Genomic DNA, 19,141 nt, shown 5'->3' with positions numbered 1-19,141 from the left:
GACGAGATTTAAAGATCACCGGTTACCTACGGTGTATTTGGAAAGGATTCATAGCATTTTTGTTTTCTTACAGCCTTACATGAAATGCATCTTCTTCTTCAAAATTCTACATATGAAATGTGGGGAAAGATTTTTTAGAGTTTGGCAAATTTTAAAAGCTCAAAAATCAAGAAATCACAATGATGCAAGTATTCACAGCCTGTATCGTAAATACAGGCTGTATTCACGATACAGCCTGTATTCAGGCTGTATCCCCCCGAACAGGATACAAGATATTGAAATAGTTATTTCAATAAATAACTATTTGTTGAAATAGTTATTTATTGAATAACTATTTCAATAAAAGTTATTCTTCTGCAGCTTTCAGAGCTGTAAATAACATCATTCAACATATTTAAAATATAACATCATTCAAATATTGGAGATTGTTTTATCAATATTGACTTTGACATGAACTCAACCTATTGCTTCTTCTTTAGATTTACATTTTCCACATCTAAAATGACAAAAAACCAAAACTGCAACTAATGAAAATATAGAACGGATGTCATTTATATACATAAAACAGGCAATATATATGTGTGTAGAAAATAAAACAAATCCAAGCAAATATTACCTTTTGCTTATAAAAACAGCTTCAAAAGTAAAGCACTCTCTTAGCAACCCTAGGTCGCTAAGAGATGCTATTAAATAGCAATATGATCCATATTATGTTTGAAATGCCTTTCTGGTCATAATAATAAGATGCATCAGTTCAGGCTTTAATTCCATACCTTCAAGCATTTCCTCAAACCTTTATCCAGAGGCATCCAGAGATTCCAGCTGGTGTTTGTTCCTGTGAGATGCTGAAGGAAAAAGTGGGGAAAATGGGCTTCAAATGGAACCGGGGACATTGTGCAACAAGCCTGGGGCGCTTTTATTCTTCTATTAATAATGCTCAGAAGTTAAACAAAGCCAAGCTGATTGTTGTTATTCTACATTTGCTCAACGTTTGATTTTAGGGGAGAGAGTCAGAGAGATGTGGGAATGTCACTATCTGTTTATTATATCCGACCTTGTCAAGGTGGTGAAGAAATATGTAAGACGACGTCTTAACTGCACCGCCATCTTACATATTGGGTATCGTTTGTTTCTAGAAACCCGTTTTGTTTGCTGGGATTTCCTTTTTTTTTTTTTTCTCCCCTTTACCACGCACACGTTAACATTTCTAATGTTAAACTTTTTCTCCTTTTCCACTGCAGGAAGATATTTGCTGATGAGAAAAGCAAACTGGAGGAGGGAGACCTACCAAGCCCCCTGATCACTTCGGCACACAACAGTGTCATACAGACAAATGTGACAGAGAGCAAAGTATGACGGGTCAACTGGGAAACGCAAAAAAAAACAAAAAAAACAACAACAAAAAAACCCTCTCCCCCTCCGCCGCCCAGTCACGCTGCACAGCAGCAGTGACAGGAAAAGCTTTTATTTTTTAGTGCCCTTAACGCATTTAACATCAAACACCTCCGTGGATCGGTTAGCGCGCACCCTGACTGCTTTCGTTTATTAAATGTTTACCACACCCTGCAGAGTTTATCTTTAGCTCCTAAGAGATTTATTTATTTTTAATTCTCATTTTTACGGAACCAGTCCGGACACTTCTGCTTTTACAAAAGGACCGCCTTGTAAATGTGTGAACCTTTAAAAAGAAATAACTAAAAACGTGCGTAGTTTTGCCAACTACTCATGAATACTGGAATATTATATGAAACCTAAGTGTAAGAGAAAAGGACTATATATATATAGAAATTATTTTTCTTATTTTATTGTTCTATTGTGCGAAACTTAAACTTGTTTTTTTATTATTATTATTATTTGACTTTTTGTGGAATAGTCTATAAGTAGCTTGTTCTGCATGTCTGACCTGCAAGTGGTTGTAAAGTTTTCACTGTGTCTGTTACAGGGATTTTTAACTCTGGCGTCGATTGAAAAACCGAGGCCCGACTTCAGTGTTTAGACGTGCGGTAACTTGCAAAAGTGTTCACAAGCCTGAACCTTTTCACATTTTGTTACGACCACAACCTTAAGACGGATTCGGAATGTTCTTTTTTTTTTTTCTGAATTCAAAACTGGATGCCGTCCATTTCCTTGATTCATAAACTGTGTTGAATCATATTTCACTGCAGTTGTTTAGGCGTAGCTCTATTGTTTCTACACACAGTGACGACAGCACTTTTGCAAAAAGCTCAAACTCTGTCAGTTCAGTTGGGGAGAATCGTTTGAGTAAGTTTGGTCTCCTGCTAGAAGCTGAACCTCCACTTGTGTCTTGAGTCGTTTGTAGATTCGGACAAGTGTTGTTGCTAGCTTGGTCATTAACAGGGATGTCCAGAGTGTGGCCTGGGGGCCTTTCATGGCCCTTGAAATGATTTTGTTCAGTAAAGAACATGGTAGCAAAATAGAGAACAGCTGGTGACATAAGACAGTTGAACATTGTCTGTTTTTATTTTAATAAGGCAACAGTCTAAAGCCCGTTTTGTGTTTTTGATATATATTTAGCTTTAATAATGTTGAGCAGGAAAAACAAAGAAAAAGTTTGATTGACTAAATTTGCCAGTTTTGGCCCCTGCGGGGAAAAAAAATATGGACACCACTGCCATGTATGTTGTAACTTGTACTTTTCACAATTATGCACATTTTTGTGTTAATCAGTCTCAAAAACTAATAAAATCTGTTGACATTTGTATCAAAATGTGAAAAAAAAAATCAAAAGGAATTGTCACTTTTGCAAGGCAAAATATTTGTTTTGGTAAATAATGAGAACAAAAAGGCCGCAGCTGCAGGAGGGAGATATTCTACGATGCAACAGTGTGCATGATCAGATATGGACCAATTTGTCAAACTTATTCTGTCACTGCCTTATAATAGTGCTGTTAAATATTCACAATACCATGCATTTAATGAAAAAAAAAAAGAAAAAAAAAGGAACGTCCTGAAGACGAGAGACGCTGACGGAACAGCTGACGAAAGCCAAGTGATTGGAGGGGGAAAAAAACAAACAAAAAAATCCTCCAAAATCAAGTGAATGTCATGTGACCGCCAGCTGAATAACGACATTTGTTCAGAGAACGAAGACTGTTTATCTTCTTGACGTTTGTGGAGATTACAGCTCCGGCTCCATAAGTTTGGAGATTTGCTTCGAAACGCTAAAGACAAAAAAAAGCATTTTGTACTATTCAAAAACGACTGACACCTCTCCCCTCCCCGTCCCTGCCTGCAAACTCGTACACTGTACCTGTGTGTCAGTAAACTGTCTCGTCATCAGTTTGTATGATAACCTGTATAGCTTTGTTGTGAGGGAGCCTATTTTTAATTTTTTTTAATTTGGTGTAATATTAGACGAAAAAGCACATCAAGTGTGGTCATTATAGCAAGTGTAGTGTATAAAACTGTCCGTCTCTGGTCACAGCGCTATATAATCGCCGGCTGTAGTGAGGGAAGGTGTTTCGAGCTTTGGCATGAACTCAGTCAGTGCTTCATTACGTATAAACTACGAGGTACAGATACGTGCTTCTGTCTGTAAAGAAGAAACCCGTTCTCATATTGAATCAGTGTGTATTCCCTGAGGAGCTTCTTCTGGCATAACTACAGTTTTTTACTTCTCCCCCCCCCCCCCGCCCGTCTATTCTGATGTGCCGTTTGGATTGATTTTTGGGGTTTTTTTGTCTTAAATATTATCGTCTTTTTTTTGTATAAGAATCACTCACTGAGAGCAGCTGCCTGATGAGTTGAGGAATCGCGTTGGGCAGGAAGCAGGTGAGCCACCTGAAACAGCAGAAGTCATGTGTTTTTGTTTTTTTAGATGAAGCTTCAGACATCAAATGTAACTTCCAGAAAGAACCGAGTACAGATTACTTCTCATCCCTCTTCATTCTCGTCACCTCGCTCTCTCGCCTCTGGATGCTCCTAACTGTTTTTATTGGGTGAAACTCAGAAAACATCAGTGTACAGCCTGAGCGATCACCCATTTACAAAATAAAAATGGTTTCTGAATCCAATTTTCTCTTAGCCCGTTATTTGTATTTACGTTTTTTTTTTGTTTGTTTGTTTTTTTTACTTATAGATGTCAATAAATCTGAATTTTCGAGAATGATACTCATATTGGCAATACAAACTGATGTTTTTCAAGCATTCATAAGGTTTAGGATTTACTGAACAACTGCGGCTATGAAGAGAACTGCATCCAAGTGTTTTGATGGAAAGGTGAGTGGAAGAAAAAAGTGTGGTAGAAAATGGAGCACAGAGAGATGAAGTTGCCAATAACTTTGCAAATCAAATTGATTCAACACAAAATATGAACTTTTCAATAATAGTCAAAAGTGAAACATCATGCACGTTTCTGTTATCATGGTTTTAGAACAACAGACCAAAAATCACCTATATAAAGATGAGACTTTGTACGCATGCACCACATGTAATTATTCACATCTGTTTCTGCATGAGTTACTGCATCCATGCGGTGTGTCCTGGAGGAGTTCATAACCAGTGAGGTTATTTTAATAAGGGGGTTCTCACTTGCCTCCATTACTGGAAGGTCTCCTTCCCCTTGTACAATACCTTATCTTACGCTTGGATTTTAGGTCAGGCAAGTTGACAAATGGTTTCAGCATTCGTGTTAAGCTCGTCAGCAGAGGGAAGAATACAATATGCTAAAATTTGCTGATAGACGACTGCACTGACTCTGGATTTGATAAAATACACCGGACTGGCACAGAACACGGTTCCCCAGATCATCTTTGTGGACCTCTCCACTCTTCCTCCAGATTCTGGATGTCAGAATATAATGATTTCTTTCAAGTTTTGATCAATATTCTGATCATATGACCTCGTGGTCCGCCAGCTCCTTTACCAGCGTGGTTTATTCTTGCTATCCAGGCTGTTTGCTGGATAACTGGGACGTAACCAGTTCTACCCATAATTGTGTGCTATACTAACAAATCCATATTTTAAAAAAGAAAAACTATTTAAAGAGCCATTAAAAAGCTGGCTTATTGCTTTTTTCATTAGCTGTAAGCCATATATATCACAACTAACAAAAATGTTTGGGAAATATAACTACTGAATGCAATCAGTATGAATTTCCTTAAATAAATTCACTTCTGAATCCTTTTCTAATTGTTCTCGCCATTTTATTTTCTACTGTGGTATTGATGCAGTGACACGGGTTGGACAGCAGATGGCGGTGATGGCGTTTTATTCCCCCCCCCTCCAAATTTTTTCTTCCACGCGATAAACAGCCTGGATTACTTACTGGAATGTTACAAACCAAGCAGGTTGTCTTCCTCCTCAGAACTTATCAGAATGTTTTATTCGGAGAGAGAAAGAGAGAGAGAAGCTGGATCCATGTAACTCTTTGAAAATATGTTTGTGCAGGAACAAACTTGATACATCCAGGGTCAGATGTCAGAACTGTGTTCCAGTGGGGGCCTTGATATTTTCATGTGGCATTCCTTCCCTTCAGGATCTGTTGTGACATAACCTGTGTTGTGTCAACAAGCACACAGACACGACCTGGAATCCACTTTCAGCCACTCTTTTTTTAAAAAAATCTATTTACTCCACATAAAGTTTTATTTCCCCGTAGAGACCTGGATCCATTTTTTGCCCTCAACCTGTTAGAAATGAACCTGTCCTGGTAAATTTGGCATGTTGCTTTTGTTCTTTGCTTTCGCCAATGGACTAAAGCACTCATTGACTGATGTGCATTATTCCACTTTAAACAATCTCAAGATGATGGCGACTGATCAGAAGGCGCCATTGCGTCTTGATTTCTGGATTTCCTCACTCTGCTGCCAGTTCTGAACTGTGATGGAGAAACGAGCCCTGATGCTCTCAGACATTCTCTCAGCCAGTCAAGCCTACTGCTGGCACAGGAAGCAGGAAAGCCGACTTCAGAGTAAAGCAAGAGACAGGCTTTTACTGGAGAGACAAAAAAACCCACTAAATACACTCTTGTCCTTTGTTACCCAAACATGAACACCATAGATCCTTAGAAGGACTTAAAGTTAGCTAATAAATACATGAATACCATGGCATTTATCATTTTATCAGTTTAACAAAAAAAAAAGTTCCAAATGTAAAAGGTGCATCTCATAATCATGTTGGGTACAACGACACTAAAAAAATACCAGTTTCAATGTATTAATATGAAAAATTTGAGGAAACTAAAACTTGAGAAAAGTTGTTGAAGTTGTTCATAAGTTATTTAACAAAGCAACTTATGAACGATATCGATACTAAAATGAATAAATATCTGTTCGTTTTTTTCTTTCACATAAAACGTCTGCATTTTCACATTTTCTACTGAATAATGTTTGTTACACCTTAAAATCTGTAATACAGACACAACTCTAAAACATATTTGAGCTCTGTTTGTGAAGAAACTGTTACGGTTTGACTTTATCTTTTGTTCTTGAACATTCATATATTAATCTAATACTTAAAATGTTTCTCTGCAAATTTTAGGTGAGCAAAATATTGTAATTTTTATGTTAAATACTTAGTAAGTTGGAACCTGAAGTGTTTTTTTTTTCTTTTGTTGAACTAATATTCAAATAGAAAGCGGTAAGATTACCTGGCTGCATTTATCTTTTTTTTTTTTTTTTTTTGAGGGTTTTATGAGTTCATGTTTCAAAGTTAACATCAGCATGACAAAAGTCAACACAGAGTTGTCACGGGGACGTAATAGACACGGAAGCAAAAATGCTAGAGGTTTTATATATTCACGCAAATAATGACATGGTGAATTATGCAGAATTATGAGAACAAAGAAAAAAGTTTTCACGTTAGCTGCACCAACAAAAATTTTCCAGGAAGAGAAAAATGTTTTAAGAAAGTTGTGAAGGGAAGAAAACAGACACTTAAGTTGGATTTTTGTCCAACATGGACTGAAAACTAACACTTGTCCTGAATTCAGTTGAAACGCAGGCCAGGCTTCAAATTAAAAAAAGAAAGTGTTTTTATAATTTACTCATTTTACAGCTTTAGAATAGTCTGCATTACTCCATCCAAGATGTGTCAAACTCAGGTTTTTGGGTTAAATTGGAACCAAAAAGCAAAATATCTGTTCATAAAGGTGAAGGACAGACCTGCTGATTTTGTGTAGAGCAGATGTAGCTGGTTTTCAGTAAATACCAAGATTTGGCTGCAACTTTTTCCAAGTTTTTAATTTCAGTCCCGTAAGCCAACCCTGTAGCACAAACTGAAACCATAATAACAAGCATTGTTGCCATTTTTACACGTTCAGCCTCATGAATCAAGATTTTCCCCTTCAGATTAGTCCAGTTCCTGCTTCAACGTGAAGGCATTTTATTTTGAAAGCCCAACCCGGAACTCCCGCTTCCTCCCCTCTTCTAAATTGACGCGTGGCGGCAGGCTGGTGATTTGCTTACTTGAAGCAGGACCGAGTTTGGAGCGGGTACTGTGAAATGTGTAAGCATGATGTTGCCTGGATAACCAGCGGAGGACTTTAGGAAACGGAGGTAAGAAGAAGCTCCGGCACCTGACTTTTTATTCCCATCGAAAGTTCCCCTCCCACGTCAAATACTTTTTAGTGTCTTGCTCGTTTCACATACGCGTGTATGTTTTGAATATTTGCGTGAATTAAAACGAGTTTGGGCTCAGATTTACAGCGGATTCGCTCCAGTAGAGACGCGGACGTCGAGACAAGTTCTCCCTCTGCCCGGTTTGGGATTTTAGAAAACTTGCCCGTTCGGAGGTCGGCGGTCCATTTCCAGCAAAACTGGGTCTGTTATTTTCGGACAGAATGCGCTCCCTCGCGCGCACACACAGGAGCGCAAGACGGAAAGAGCGCGCGCAGACTCCCGGGGTTGGCTCGACCTCCGTGGGCGCGTGGGAGCGAACGACCGCGGATTTGCACCTGATGCGCTCCGGTGTGTTGCGGCCCGTGGAGGGAAGGCGGCATCAGCGGAGGCGCTGCCGAAAGCGCTCCGGTAAACACGTAAACGTCAGACGCGTCACCAGGTGTTGGGATTTAAAAGGAGTAAATCACACACCGGAGTAGAGGCGGAAATCGTTTTGGGGGAGTTTGGTAACTTGTTGGAGCGTTAAATGACCACCGGCGCACGTGCGCCGCGCGGGTTAACCGATAGTCATCCGTTATCGGCGTTTTGGTGGAAACAAGCCTACCTGTTGAGAGCGGGACGCGTGTGTGAGCAGCTTGACAAATTGAACCGTCACCTCTCAGTATGCAGACGCTATTACAGCGACGTGACCGCTCGCAACGAGCCCTCAGACTAATCACCTGCAATGGAAACTGTTGCTCTGCGCCTATCGACCTGCTGTCTGCCTTTGATTCTTAATTAAAATACATAAACACGGATTCTGCATCAAATGAGGCTTCTGGAGAGATCACTTGGGGAAAACATATTTCACTGAATGCGATTAAATATTTCATGTTTTGCCGAGAAAATATTCCTTTTGATTGGGCTTAGATAAAAGTTTCCATTGGAGTGTAATTAACCTTTACAGGAGCAGAGGCGGTCCAAGGAGTCACGGAGGCCCTGATCAGAATTGGTAAATAGAGGCTTGACCAATTAAGATCAGTCAGCCCATCTAAGTTTGATCCTTTATCTGACACAACTATTGAAAAGTAATATTGGTCACATAGTATATTAGTATTTTTGTTTCTAAGAATGAATAAAATATAATGAGGAATAAAAGTCTAGTATTTCACAGTCCATGTATATTTTCAGTTTTTTCTTGATTCTGATGTTTAGGGAATTTTATTGGGTAGAAATGTTAAGTATAAAAACAGCTACTATGCTTAGACATTGGAGTTTGGAGACTGGGCATTGGACTATTCAACAATAAATTAAAAGCGAATGCTTCGGGCTGCTTCTGTTTGTAAATCAGGCGGAATTGATTCTCTGTCTTTCCTCCTCCACCAAAACCACAGAGCTACACCCGGCTGAAGGTGAGAGAAGAAGGCAGGACAGCCACACCTCATGCGTGGGTTCAGCAAAGGCCCGAGTGGACACTGCTCTGACAAACATGGGTGTTCTCCAGCTCAACAACCCCACTCACTCAGGCACGCTCCTGCAGCGGGCCAATCAGATGCGCCTGACCGGCACCTTGTGTGACGTAATCATCACTGTGGACGGCCAGGAGTTTCCGGCGCACCGCACCGTCCTGGCTTGCACCAGTAAGATGTTTGAGATCCTTTTCCACCGGAGCAGCCTGCGCTATGCCCTAGACTTCCTCTCTCCTAAGACCTTTCAGCAGATCCTCGAGTACGCCTATACCGCCTCCCTCCAGGCCACCGCCGAGGACCTGGACGATCTACTATACGCCGCAGAGATCTTGGAGATAGAGTACCTGGAAGAGCAGTGCCTGAAGGTGCTCGAGACCATCCAAGCGGAGGAAACCGAAGAGGTGGCATTGAGGAATCACAGCTCTGGAGATCATGGCGATCACGGTCGGGCCAGGCACTGGAGGCATATGTTGATGACCAAGAAGCATTCCTTACAGGATGGAGCAAAGTGCGGCACTCCCACTGCCCTCCACCACTTGGCTCTGTACCACATGGCGGAGAGAACGTCGCCGGGTCCAGAGTGTGATGCAGCTCCTCAACGGAGTCCCAAACCAGACGCTGAGGTCAACATGGAAAGCTCCCAGCAGGTTCGCGACAACTCGCCCCTGGATCCTGCCAGAAGTATCAAATCAGAGTGTATGCAGGTGGATGACAACGAAACCTGTGAGGGCAAGTCATCCAGCACAGGGGAGGCGACCAGCACGTCTGAGCAGCCGAGAGACGAGGGCCCGGGGACGCCTCTCAGAGGCAGCGTGATCACCAGCGCCCGAGAGCTCAACACGGGCTCCGAAGACGGGGCACAAGCAGCGACAAACGCTCTTGACGGTTTCCCCGGGATCGCGGACAAACACCTTGCCTCCATTTACTCCGTGGCCTCCAACCACACGGGAGAGGGGCTGCCGGTGTCCGTTTCAGTGGCGCCGTCTCTGGGCGTCCCGCTGGATCCAAGGGCCTACGGCGGCCTGCTGCACCACGGCTTACTGCACAGAGAGCTGCTGAGCAGACTGGGCCAGTTTGCAGCAGGAATGAGACACGAGGGCCAAAGTCAAGGCCAGCAGTGCTGTGGTGAATGTGGCCTCCAGCTGCATAGCAGACAGGCTGTGGAGCAGCACAGGTAAGCGCACAAACATCCACCTTTCACATCCGACTGATGCCCAAAAAGCCCAGACAAGTTAAACAATCATTTGTTTAACTTGTTTTAAACAATTCAAATATAAATCATCATCCAGAAAGTTGAGGGCGATTTAGAGATATGACAGTCATTGTGTTTATGGACTTTATAAAAGAAAAAAAAATGAGACGAGAAAAACTTGGTTCTAATCACAGGTCACCTTTTTCTCTCTGATGTTTAAATACTATGATCCAGAAGCTGGAAGAAGCAACAGTAAATATGGTAATTTATTCAGAGGGACACCTGCGCTCATGTTTTGACAGTGAATCTTTTGAATCGGGTCTTTGTGAGGGAAAGGGGGGGATTGATGTGAAGAAGCCTCCGTGTCACATAACGGAGTTATTTACAAAGCCCCGTTTTTTTAAATTCCCTTTGATTATTGGTGCAGACGTGTGCCTCGCACAACAGACCGTCTCCCAGGCTATTTGATATGCATTCCTTCACATCAACGGAGAGAAGCCTCTCAGCGGGGACCAGGCTGGACGCCTCGGCAGCATGATGGATAACTTCTGTTTCGCGACTCGCTCTCTTGTTGTCGTTTTTTTCTTTTTGTTATTATTTTTGCTTTATTTATGAGCCTGTCAGCTCGTGTTTTGTCACTCCACGTAAAAACCCCACCAACTATTTCCATGAAAAACTCATTAGCTTGATTGCAGATGCTTCTAATTGTGCGAGATGGGCAGTGTTTGAGTCATCATTAATCATTAGCAACACGACGAGCCCTTAATATGCTGCTAACATACGATTAGGATCACAGCCTTCCCCTGCTCATCCCTGCGGCTGACATCTCAGCTGCGTGCCACTCCAAAAAGCGCCACCAAAACAGGGGGGGAACGGGGGCGAAGGAAAGCATCCTGTGGGATATTTAGCCACGAGCGTTCCTTACTCATGGAGACAGACTGATGTCCGCAGGTTTGAAGGGGCTGCGTTGGTGGCGCTGCTGGAGGATGTAATGAAGTTGCTGTAAGTCTGTAACCAGGTCACTGAGCATTCACCTGATCTGCAGACTGACATTTGCTGCTGTCGTCTTCGAATCTCCTGGCACAGTTTTAGACTGAGGAGCTAAATCAATTCAAATGGTCTGGTTGGAAGTAAAGACATGTAAACAAACTCCTAAATATGTCACCAAAACAAACAAACCCCAGAAATATGTGCTACAGGGCCGGACTTAAAAGGATTTGAGCCCCTGGGCTGGAGTCAGTTTTGATGCCCTGTCAACTGCAGAAGAAATATTTTACGAATGATAATTTAAGTACGTTAAATACTCATATATATATATATAAGCCAGCTCAATGGCAAGAACAAAATCCGTGCGATAAACAGCTTTGCCTTGCCAGTAATCAGATACCCTGCTGGAATTATTAGCTGGCCAAAGGAGGAGATAAAAGCCACAGATATTAAGACTAGAAAGCTACTAACAATGCATGGAGGGTTCCATCCCAAATCCAGCACCCTGAGACTGTACACGAGCTGCAAGGAAGGAGGCAGAGGACTAGTGAGTGTGAGAACCACTGTCCAGGACGAAACAACTAAGATCCATAAATACATCAGGGACAAAGCCTCAACAGACGATGTGCTCAGCGAATGTCTCAGACAACAGGGAACGGAGGTTGAGGTGCCAGAGATACCATCATGGGAGGACAAGCCCCTACATGGGATGTACCACCAGCAAATAACCCAAGTGGCTGATATCAGTAAATCCTACCAATGGCTGGAAAAAGCTGGCAAAGTGATCAAAGTGGGAAACACCCCCAAAGGTGGTGGAGAACGCCAGAGCTAAGATCCTGTGGGACTTCCAGATCCAGACAGACAAAATGGTAATGGCGAACCAACCAGACATTGTCGTAGTGGATAAACATCAGAGAAAGCCGTTGTGGTAGATGTAGCAATACCAAGTGATTGCAACATCAGAAAAAAGGAGCACGAGAAACTGGAGAAATACCAGGGCCTCAGGGAGGAACTGGAGAGGGCCTGGAAGGTGAAGACCACAGTGGTGCCTGTGGTCATCGGGGCCCTCGGGGCAGTAACCCCCAAACTGGAGCAGTGGCTACAACAGATCCCAGGAACAACATCAGACATCTCAGTCCAGAAATGTGCAGTCCTTGGCACAGCCAAGATACTGCAGGACCCTCAAGCTCCCAGGCCTCTGGTAGAGGACCCGAGCTCAGAGGATAAAATAAAAAAAATCTTTGTGGCACCCTAAATATTGGGGCCCTGGCCCCTTTCTAAAATTCGAAAAAAAGTTTTGCAAAATACCTTCAATTTTAAATGGTTGAAACATGAGTGAATTGTTTAGAAACTTAGAAATGGTTCATTATATTGTGGTTATAAAAGTATAACAGGGTAAATTAATTACAACATAAAATACCCTGACTAATTCATCTCAGTGATGCGACAAGATGTGAAAACATGAACTGAATTTGAATCATCTCATAAAAACCTTTCAGATGCTTTGTGACTCGAAAAAGTTCAGAGAGAAATGACCAAGCCAGCGAGGTCTGAGAAAACCCTGCTCTGCGTTCACATGCCTCCTGATGATCCCAGGTAGATTAATGCCCCATTATAAAGTATTAAAGTTATAATTAAGTCATGAATGGTGGACAATTTTACAGCTCAGGCAGGACAAAGGTGAAGTTTTAGTAATCGACACATATTTTAAGTGACTCAAAACAAATTTGAAGCCAGTCAGGGAATCATTCAGACCAAATTATATACCTGAGCATCACGTTTGAGTCAAACCTCAATTCAATAAAGAACTCACAAACAACAGTGTAGCAAAGAATACATTTTGTCATCTGAAAAACATCGCTTGAGTTTGTTTCTTTCTTACGCCGATGCAAGGACAACAGACCATGCGTTTATATTTAAGGGGATCGATGATCTTTTCTCAGTTATATTTTCTCCACACAGCTGCTGCTGCAGAAACGAGAGCCAGACAGCAAACTTCACTCTATTTATAAAGCTTCACATTTGCCAACATTTTAAGAATGAGCTACGGTTGCTTTTATTAGTTTTTAAATAAAAGATAATTGTCAAACTGATTTAGTTTGCTTTTTATTTTACAAACCCTTTAATGAGAAGCCCGAAGGCCATCCGAGTACTGCTGTTTTTAAAAGCAAACTAAAAAGCGTATCTATTCACTACTTCAAATATTGTATTCTATTTAATTCTTTGATTCGACTTTTCTATGAACGTACATCATTACTATTTAAAACACAAGGAATAAATATTGAAATAAGTTAAACTCGAGAACTTCAGCTTTAAACACCGCTACATTTTATTTCCTCATTACCTCATCCTCTATAATTTAACTTATTTTGACAATTTCTAGTGTGTGTGTGTGTGTGTGTTTGCGTTTCTTCTAAGTTTGTCCCTCTATTAATAGACCTCCACATGTTACACGTTAGAATATAAAAGTGCTCTGTAAGTAATGTCAGACGCACTCTCCACAGCCAAAATAAAACCTAATCTTTACGGCGGAGTTTCTGTTTTGCTCTCCTGATGTTGTTAATGTGCGTTAAGCAACATCTCAGGTTTCATTCATTTTGAGCGCTGCGCGTGTGCCTGAGCGCAGACTCTTTTTCAGGCCACGTGCTCAGCTGTAGGGGGGTGATATAAGGATAACGGCACAGATGCCTTGCTTGCTTGGGTTGTGTGTGATACGATATGATAGGTTTTGCTGCCGGCGGAGCTTCGGCGAATCATCTTTTCATTGCAAACACAGGAAAAGCTTGCGTGTATATTTATGTGCGCGCGTGTGTGAGAGGGCGAGCTTATTCAGCTGGGATGTGACTGTGTGCGTGGCTGCTGTCCTGAAGTGCTGGCGGGTGGAGGCACGCGTTTGTCTGCACTCTGAAATTAGCCAGATATCCTATTGTCTGTGTGCTTTTAACTTTCATGCGTTGATTCACAACTCCAAGGGCCTCTCAGACTAATGATGCTGCATATAGCCTTGGATTCTTGCAGGAATTAAAACACTGATGCTTCCAAGTCCAGAGGCCTTAAAGAAAAGGTGCAGAATAAACGTGGTCCAGATTCTCAGTGTAATAACCTCAACTAAAGGCAATACTATTGATTAATGCACTGCAATTGAAAAACGTTATTTGAATCCGACTGTTGCAAAAATAAAGTTTTATTTTTAAAAAAAAAGTAGTTTTCGGCCATTCTACTTAACATTTACCTGTGTAACTGATTTTAGCGAGTCAGTAAGTAATTGCAGTTTTGAGTGATGCTAAGTTTTCCTCCAGTTTCCACATCATTTATGATATTTCATATCATAAAAACACAAATAAAATTATTTGCTTATTTTGTAAGTGAGCAAATGACTATAGAGCCCTCTAGCTGGCTGTGACAAGCAAAAGGTGGGGGAGGGGCAGTAGAGAATTGCTCGTTTTCTATTTAACCCGAGAAAATTCCAGTCAATCCAGCACTTTCTCTGGCTTCTCATTAAAAAGGACTTTAAATGGTAGGAAAAGTGTGATGAAAACGTCTCTGTTTCCTCTGACGCCAGTAACTGGCCGTCCCAACTTTACCGTAAGGAAAAGGTTAGATCGCTCATTTGGTGTGATCACAGTCTGCCTTTTTATAAACCTCAACTGTTCCATTAGGTTTAGAGTCACCTGGAAAAGCGGAATCGCATGCAAAATCCTCAAAACAAAAATACACAATTAAATGAAACCTGACATTTGAACTTATGATTATTAGTCACCATAATTCAGCGAAAAAGAAAAAAAGTTAGCACACTTTTCAAAGTAATGCTGAAAGTTTATGAAAAAAAAACAAGCTGGTTAATTGTTCAGGCTATTTACTTGGGTAACTAGCCTGCAGTTGGCAGCTTTACAGACATGCAAGCTAGCTTGCCCGCTGTAGTTTAAAATACCATTTCCTCGGCTCCGTTTTCCTTTCTACACTGTGATTGCTAATGTTCACAGTGCATTTTATTTATTTTTACGAAGCATTTTCCTTTTTACCCCTCCTTTTTATGTCTTTAACCCAATCCCACCTCCTGAGAGGGCAGAGAATCATGCAGAGTAACAACCGATCTACTGAAATCTGAACGCTTGAAGACGGAAATGCATTAAGAAAGTTTGTGTAGAACTAAACAAATGTAAAAAACAAAACACAAGGGGAAAACACTTTGTCAGTCTTACAAATAAAACTAAGTTTAGTGCAAGTACAGGGGAAAATATGTGTTGACAGATTTTTTTTTCCACTTTTTTAGGTTATATTTATGTTTTATTTTGCTGTGCAGTGACATACATTTTTTTTCTCTTTTTGTCATTTGAAACAACTTTAGATTAAATATCGCTGACATTTTCCAACTTTCTGCTGGACTAAAATATTTATGACTGGATTTCATCTCAAATTCCTCAAATTTGTCCTTGTCAAATGAAAATGTCAGTAACTTTCACCATCCTGGACAAGTTTGTTTGTTTTCATGTCACTTTCACCTGTAAAAAGCAGCATCGTTGTTCATCAACAAGTAACCGTGTAAACCAGGTTATGCCGCCATGAGGCTAACAGTCGCTGTCCTGCTGCGGGGAAAGGAGTCAGGCAAACCGCAGTCGGCCGCTTTCTTTTCCTGCTGATCAATGAGCGCCGTCCGTCCGCGTGAAATAAATGAAAAATTTGTACAAGTGTGTTCTCGCTGCATTCTTCTCCTCCATTAGCGCTCTCACACCGGTGTGTCGTTCTTTTCACAGGAGGCTTCATAATGAGGAGAAGGGCAACAGCTGTGAATACTGTGGCAAACACTTCCAGGACAACATGCGGCTCAGGATGCACATGCTGTCTCACGCAGGTATTTAGTAACTCTCACGCACTCTCAGCCTCTGCACACCGGCGCTCTCCATACAGTGGTCGCGGCCTTTCAGATGCACCTGTTCACCCCCTCCTCCACCCAAACCCCCACCGTTCCTCCCGCAGCAGTCAGCGCCGCTGCCGACGCTTGGATCACGCTCTCTTTTCCACGCCGAGGTCGTCGGCCCTCTCCTCTCCGTTTGAGTCGTTCCTGTTTTCCTTTTCCTTTTTTTTTTTATGAGAGAGAGGATGGCGGCTCGCCAGCTCTGCCCCTTCTGAGTGATGACATCATGAGCTGCCGGCAGGCCTGGGTGTTCTGCCAGCGTTTTCCGAAGCGTGTGTGATGGCTCGCTCGCAGATGTGTGTCCAGGAACACACTGTACCCAAATGCAGACTTAATCAGACCTGACTGCTCTCCCAGCTACTTTATCCAAAATAGAGAAAGAGGATGGGGAGGGAGAAGTTGAGGGGGGTGCAGAGAGACAGAGGAGGGATCAGACTAAAAATGAAACTAAAAAAAAAAAAAACATACACACACACAGTCACAAAGCTCAGTTTGAATATATGTTAGAGACAAGGCAGAGTCCCCTGTCCTCTCTGCCTGCTCTCTGAGGATTGTTCAGGAATGGCACGCTGCTGACAGATGAGAGAGAATCTGCTCCTTTAAACTTCACCTGAGTCTTCCTGGGGTTTTTTTCCCCCCTCCCCGTTCTGGTTCAGCCCTGAACACACACATTGTTTTGCATCACTCTCAGACCTTCACAGCATGCTTTGATTTTCAATTCGCACCGACATCCATAACAGCAGCACCTTTAACCGCATTTGAATTTTTTGCATAAACTCTCCCCATCCGACGTGTCAACCCCGTAATACTAGAAGGAGGGAAGAGATGGGGAGTTGGGGATGCAGGGGGGTGAAAAAGAGAGAGATAGATGTGGATCTCATTTCTTTGTCACTGTGTATTTCAGTATAGCAGCCTCAGATCCTGCTGGTTGCTAAGGAGCGAGTGCTCCGCCGCTCTAATGGGCTGATTTGGTATTCAGCTCGATGCTGGCTCTTATTTTGGTATGCCAGACAAAGTGTTTTGATGGAGGACGATTGCAGCCGCGTCTGGAGACAGTTTGATGGTTTATGGATGAGAGCACACTCCGTGCCTTTGACTGCACAAGACAATGCACTGTGTTCTCCTCTTCCCCCTTATCACACAATCTCAGGCGGGCACGACACACCGGGCTGGACGGCGTCAAACAACATCAGGATCTACAACACTTAACTCCACTGTTACTGCCGCACAAGACCGTTCTCAGAGTTTTTTTTATATATTTATACATATATATTTTATATGTTCTGCAAGACAAAACGAAGCAGAACGAGGATTTTGAGAAATGAACAGATTGAGGCTTTTTTCTTGTTGTTATTTGCGTGTAGCTCTGGGAACAGTGGTGCACTGTCTGTGCGAAGAGTTGAAAGAGGACCACATTTAGGCTGTAGTGCTCAGAGTTCCCAAAGCTTGTGGGTGTTTTAATGAGTCATTTTAACTTCATTTAAAGCCAGCTGAGCAGAAAATAGATCAGTGAATGAGCCCTGGGCCAGTATGGATCTGCAACCGATTTACATCTCAGTGAGAGCCAACCCACATCCAAACAGCTGCGTGCAACAGAGACACACAGAGAGAGACAGAGAAATTGAGAGTGTGTGTGTGTGTGTGTGAGCACACATATTAGTCCAATGTGTCTGTCAGTGCAGGTGTGAGGTGAGTGCAGAACAAGGGATGTTTCTGTAAGCTGTATGCACACTTGTCTCTTTCATGTCTCTATCAGAATAGACAAGGGCATTGCAAAGGTGACTTGAAGTTACAGTCCATGCGCTGGGATTTGGGATGTTGACTCTGAAGTGGGATTTTTTATATTTTTTTGGTGATAAAGGGATGCGCCGCAGGCGGGAAGTGTCTGCTGTACAGAGAACACCCGGTCCTTCTGTGGCCTCTCAGGCAGACAGTCTGCTCGCTGTTCAGAGTCTGATAACAGGCCATGGTAAATAAAACTCTTCAGCGTTGCTCTCCTTTTTTTGTCAGGAAGAAGAAAAAGATGTGCCGTTGCACACCGTCTGCTGCCCCCTCCGGCCCCCCTCCTCTGTCTGTCCTGTACTCCATTGTATTTTTTTTCACATTTGCTTCCTTTGTTAAACAACAGAAAAGCACAAGTGTGTACACGAGGGTCTGTGGTGGCTTCTTTACCTTTCTTTCAACTGTGTTCACTTAAACCAGGCTTCCTCTGCAGCCCGAAAGTTACAGAGCCTTGCAAAAGTTGTTTTCCTTACACTTTGTCATGTTACAGCCACTAAGTCTGGCCTTTGTGGATGAAGAAAGTCTCTGTTCTTACTGAAAACCATAGTTGAAAGAAGTATCATAAGAAGTCAAATTTACAGTTTACCACAAGCCAGGTAGGGCAGACGGGAAATATTACAAAGGTATTTTGGTCACATAAAACCAAAACTAAATTTTTGGTGTGCATGTATAAAACTTGTATGTGTTGGAAAGTTTTAGTTGCATATTACCCTGAAGACAGTGTCCTCAAAGGGTAACACGCTCTTTTTTTTTCCTTTTTTGTTTTTAAGCGCTTTTTATGTCATGGAGGCCCAACAGAGTTTATGGAAAAAATGGATGGAGGAAAATACAGGAACATTTTGGAGGATTTAAAGACATATCTCACCATCTAATTTAATATTTGGCAATATCCACAGACAACCTGCATCCAATCTGGTTGTCAACTTGTGTAGATATTCAGTAACAGGTGATTCTGCAAATTAGTGACAGTGTCACGAATATAACGCCTAAATGTTTGAAACTGTTTTGTAAAACAAGGAATAATTTTCCTTTTAACTATAGAATTGTGCAAACTGAAATTACAAAAAATAAATTAGCTTAATGGAAACAAACGGTAATTTCAGAAAGCCACGAAGAAGACAGGACAAGAAGACAACATGTCTCCCCTGACGGCTGATGGAGTGCAATTAATAACAAGCTGATTCACGCATGAGTTTAAAGTTATTCCTAATTTGATGGCAACTGAAAAAAAAAGTCT

The 19,141-nt window shown here is 41.9% G+C and overlaps 2 protein-coding genes across 7 annotated transcripts in view; both read left to right on the top strand.

The window, feature by feature from the left end:
- Positions 1-4,034, top strand: part of ncam1b (neural cell adhesion molecule 1b) — a 111,210-nt gene extending 107,176 nt beyond the window's left edge. For 4 of the 6 annotated variants that reach the window (XM_055045406.1, XM_055045405.1, XM_055045409.1 and 1 more), the window contains one exon: positions 1,242-4,034. In XM_055045406.1, coding sequence (XP_054901381.1) covers positions 1,242-1,356 — 115 coding nt within the window. In that variant the 3' untranslated portion in view covers positions 1,357-4,034. The remainder of the gene's footprint in view (positions 1-1,241) is intronic. The other 2 variants (XM_055045408.1, XM_055045407.1) reach the window with 2 other exon arrangements.
- Positions 4,035-7,438: 3,404 nt separating this feature from the next.
- zbtb16b (zinc finger and BTB domain containing 16b) overlaps positions 7,439-19,141 on the top strand; it is a 32,188-nt gene continuing 20,485 nt past the window's right edge. The window contains exons 1-3 of the mRNA XM_055045412.1: positions 7,439-7,517; positions 8,954-10,202; positions 15,962-16,059. Coding sequence (XP_054901387.1) covers positions 9,049-10,202; positions 15,962-16,059 — 1,252 coding nt within the window. The 5' untranslated portion in view covers positions 7,439-7,517; positions 8,954-9,048. The remainder of the gene's footprint in view (positions 7,518-8,953; positions 10,203-15,961; positions 16,060-19,141) is intronic.

The sequence above is a fragment of the Poeciliopsis prolifica genome, unplaced genomic scaffold, assembly GCF_027474105.1.
Source record: "Poeciliopsis prolifica strain line A6 unplaced genomic scaffold, Auburn_PproV2 SCAFFOLD022, whole genome shotgun sequence".
In the NCBI taxonomy this organism is placed as follows: Eukaryota; Metazoa; Chordata; class Actinopteri; order Cyprinodontiformes; family Poeciliidae; genus Poeciliopsis; species Poeciliopsis prolifica.
This window is presented reverse-complemented; position numbering and strand designations above follow the sequence as displayed.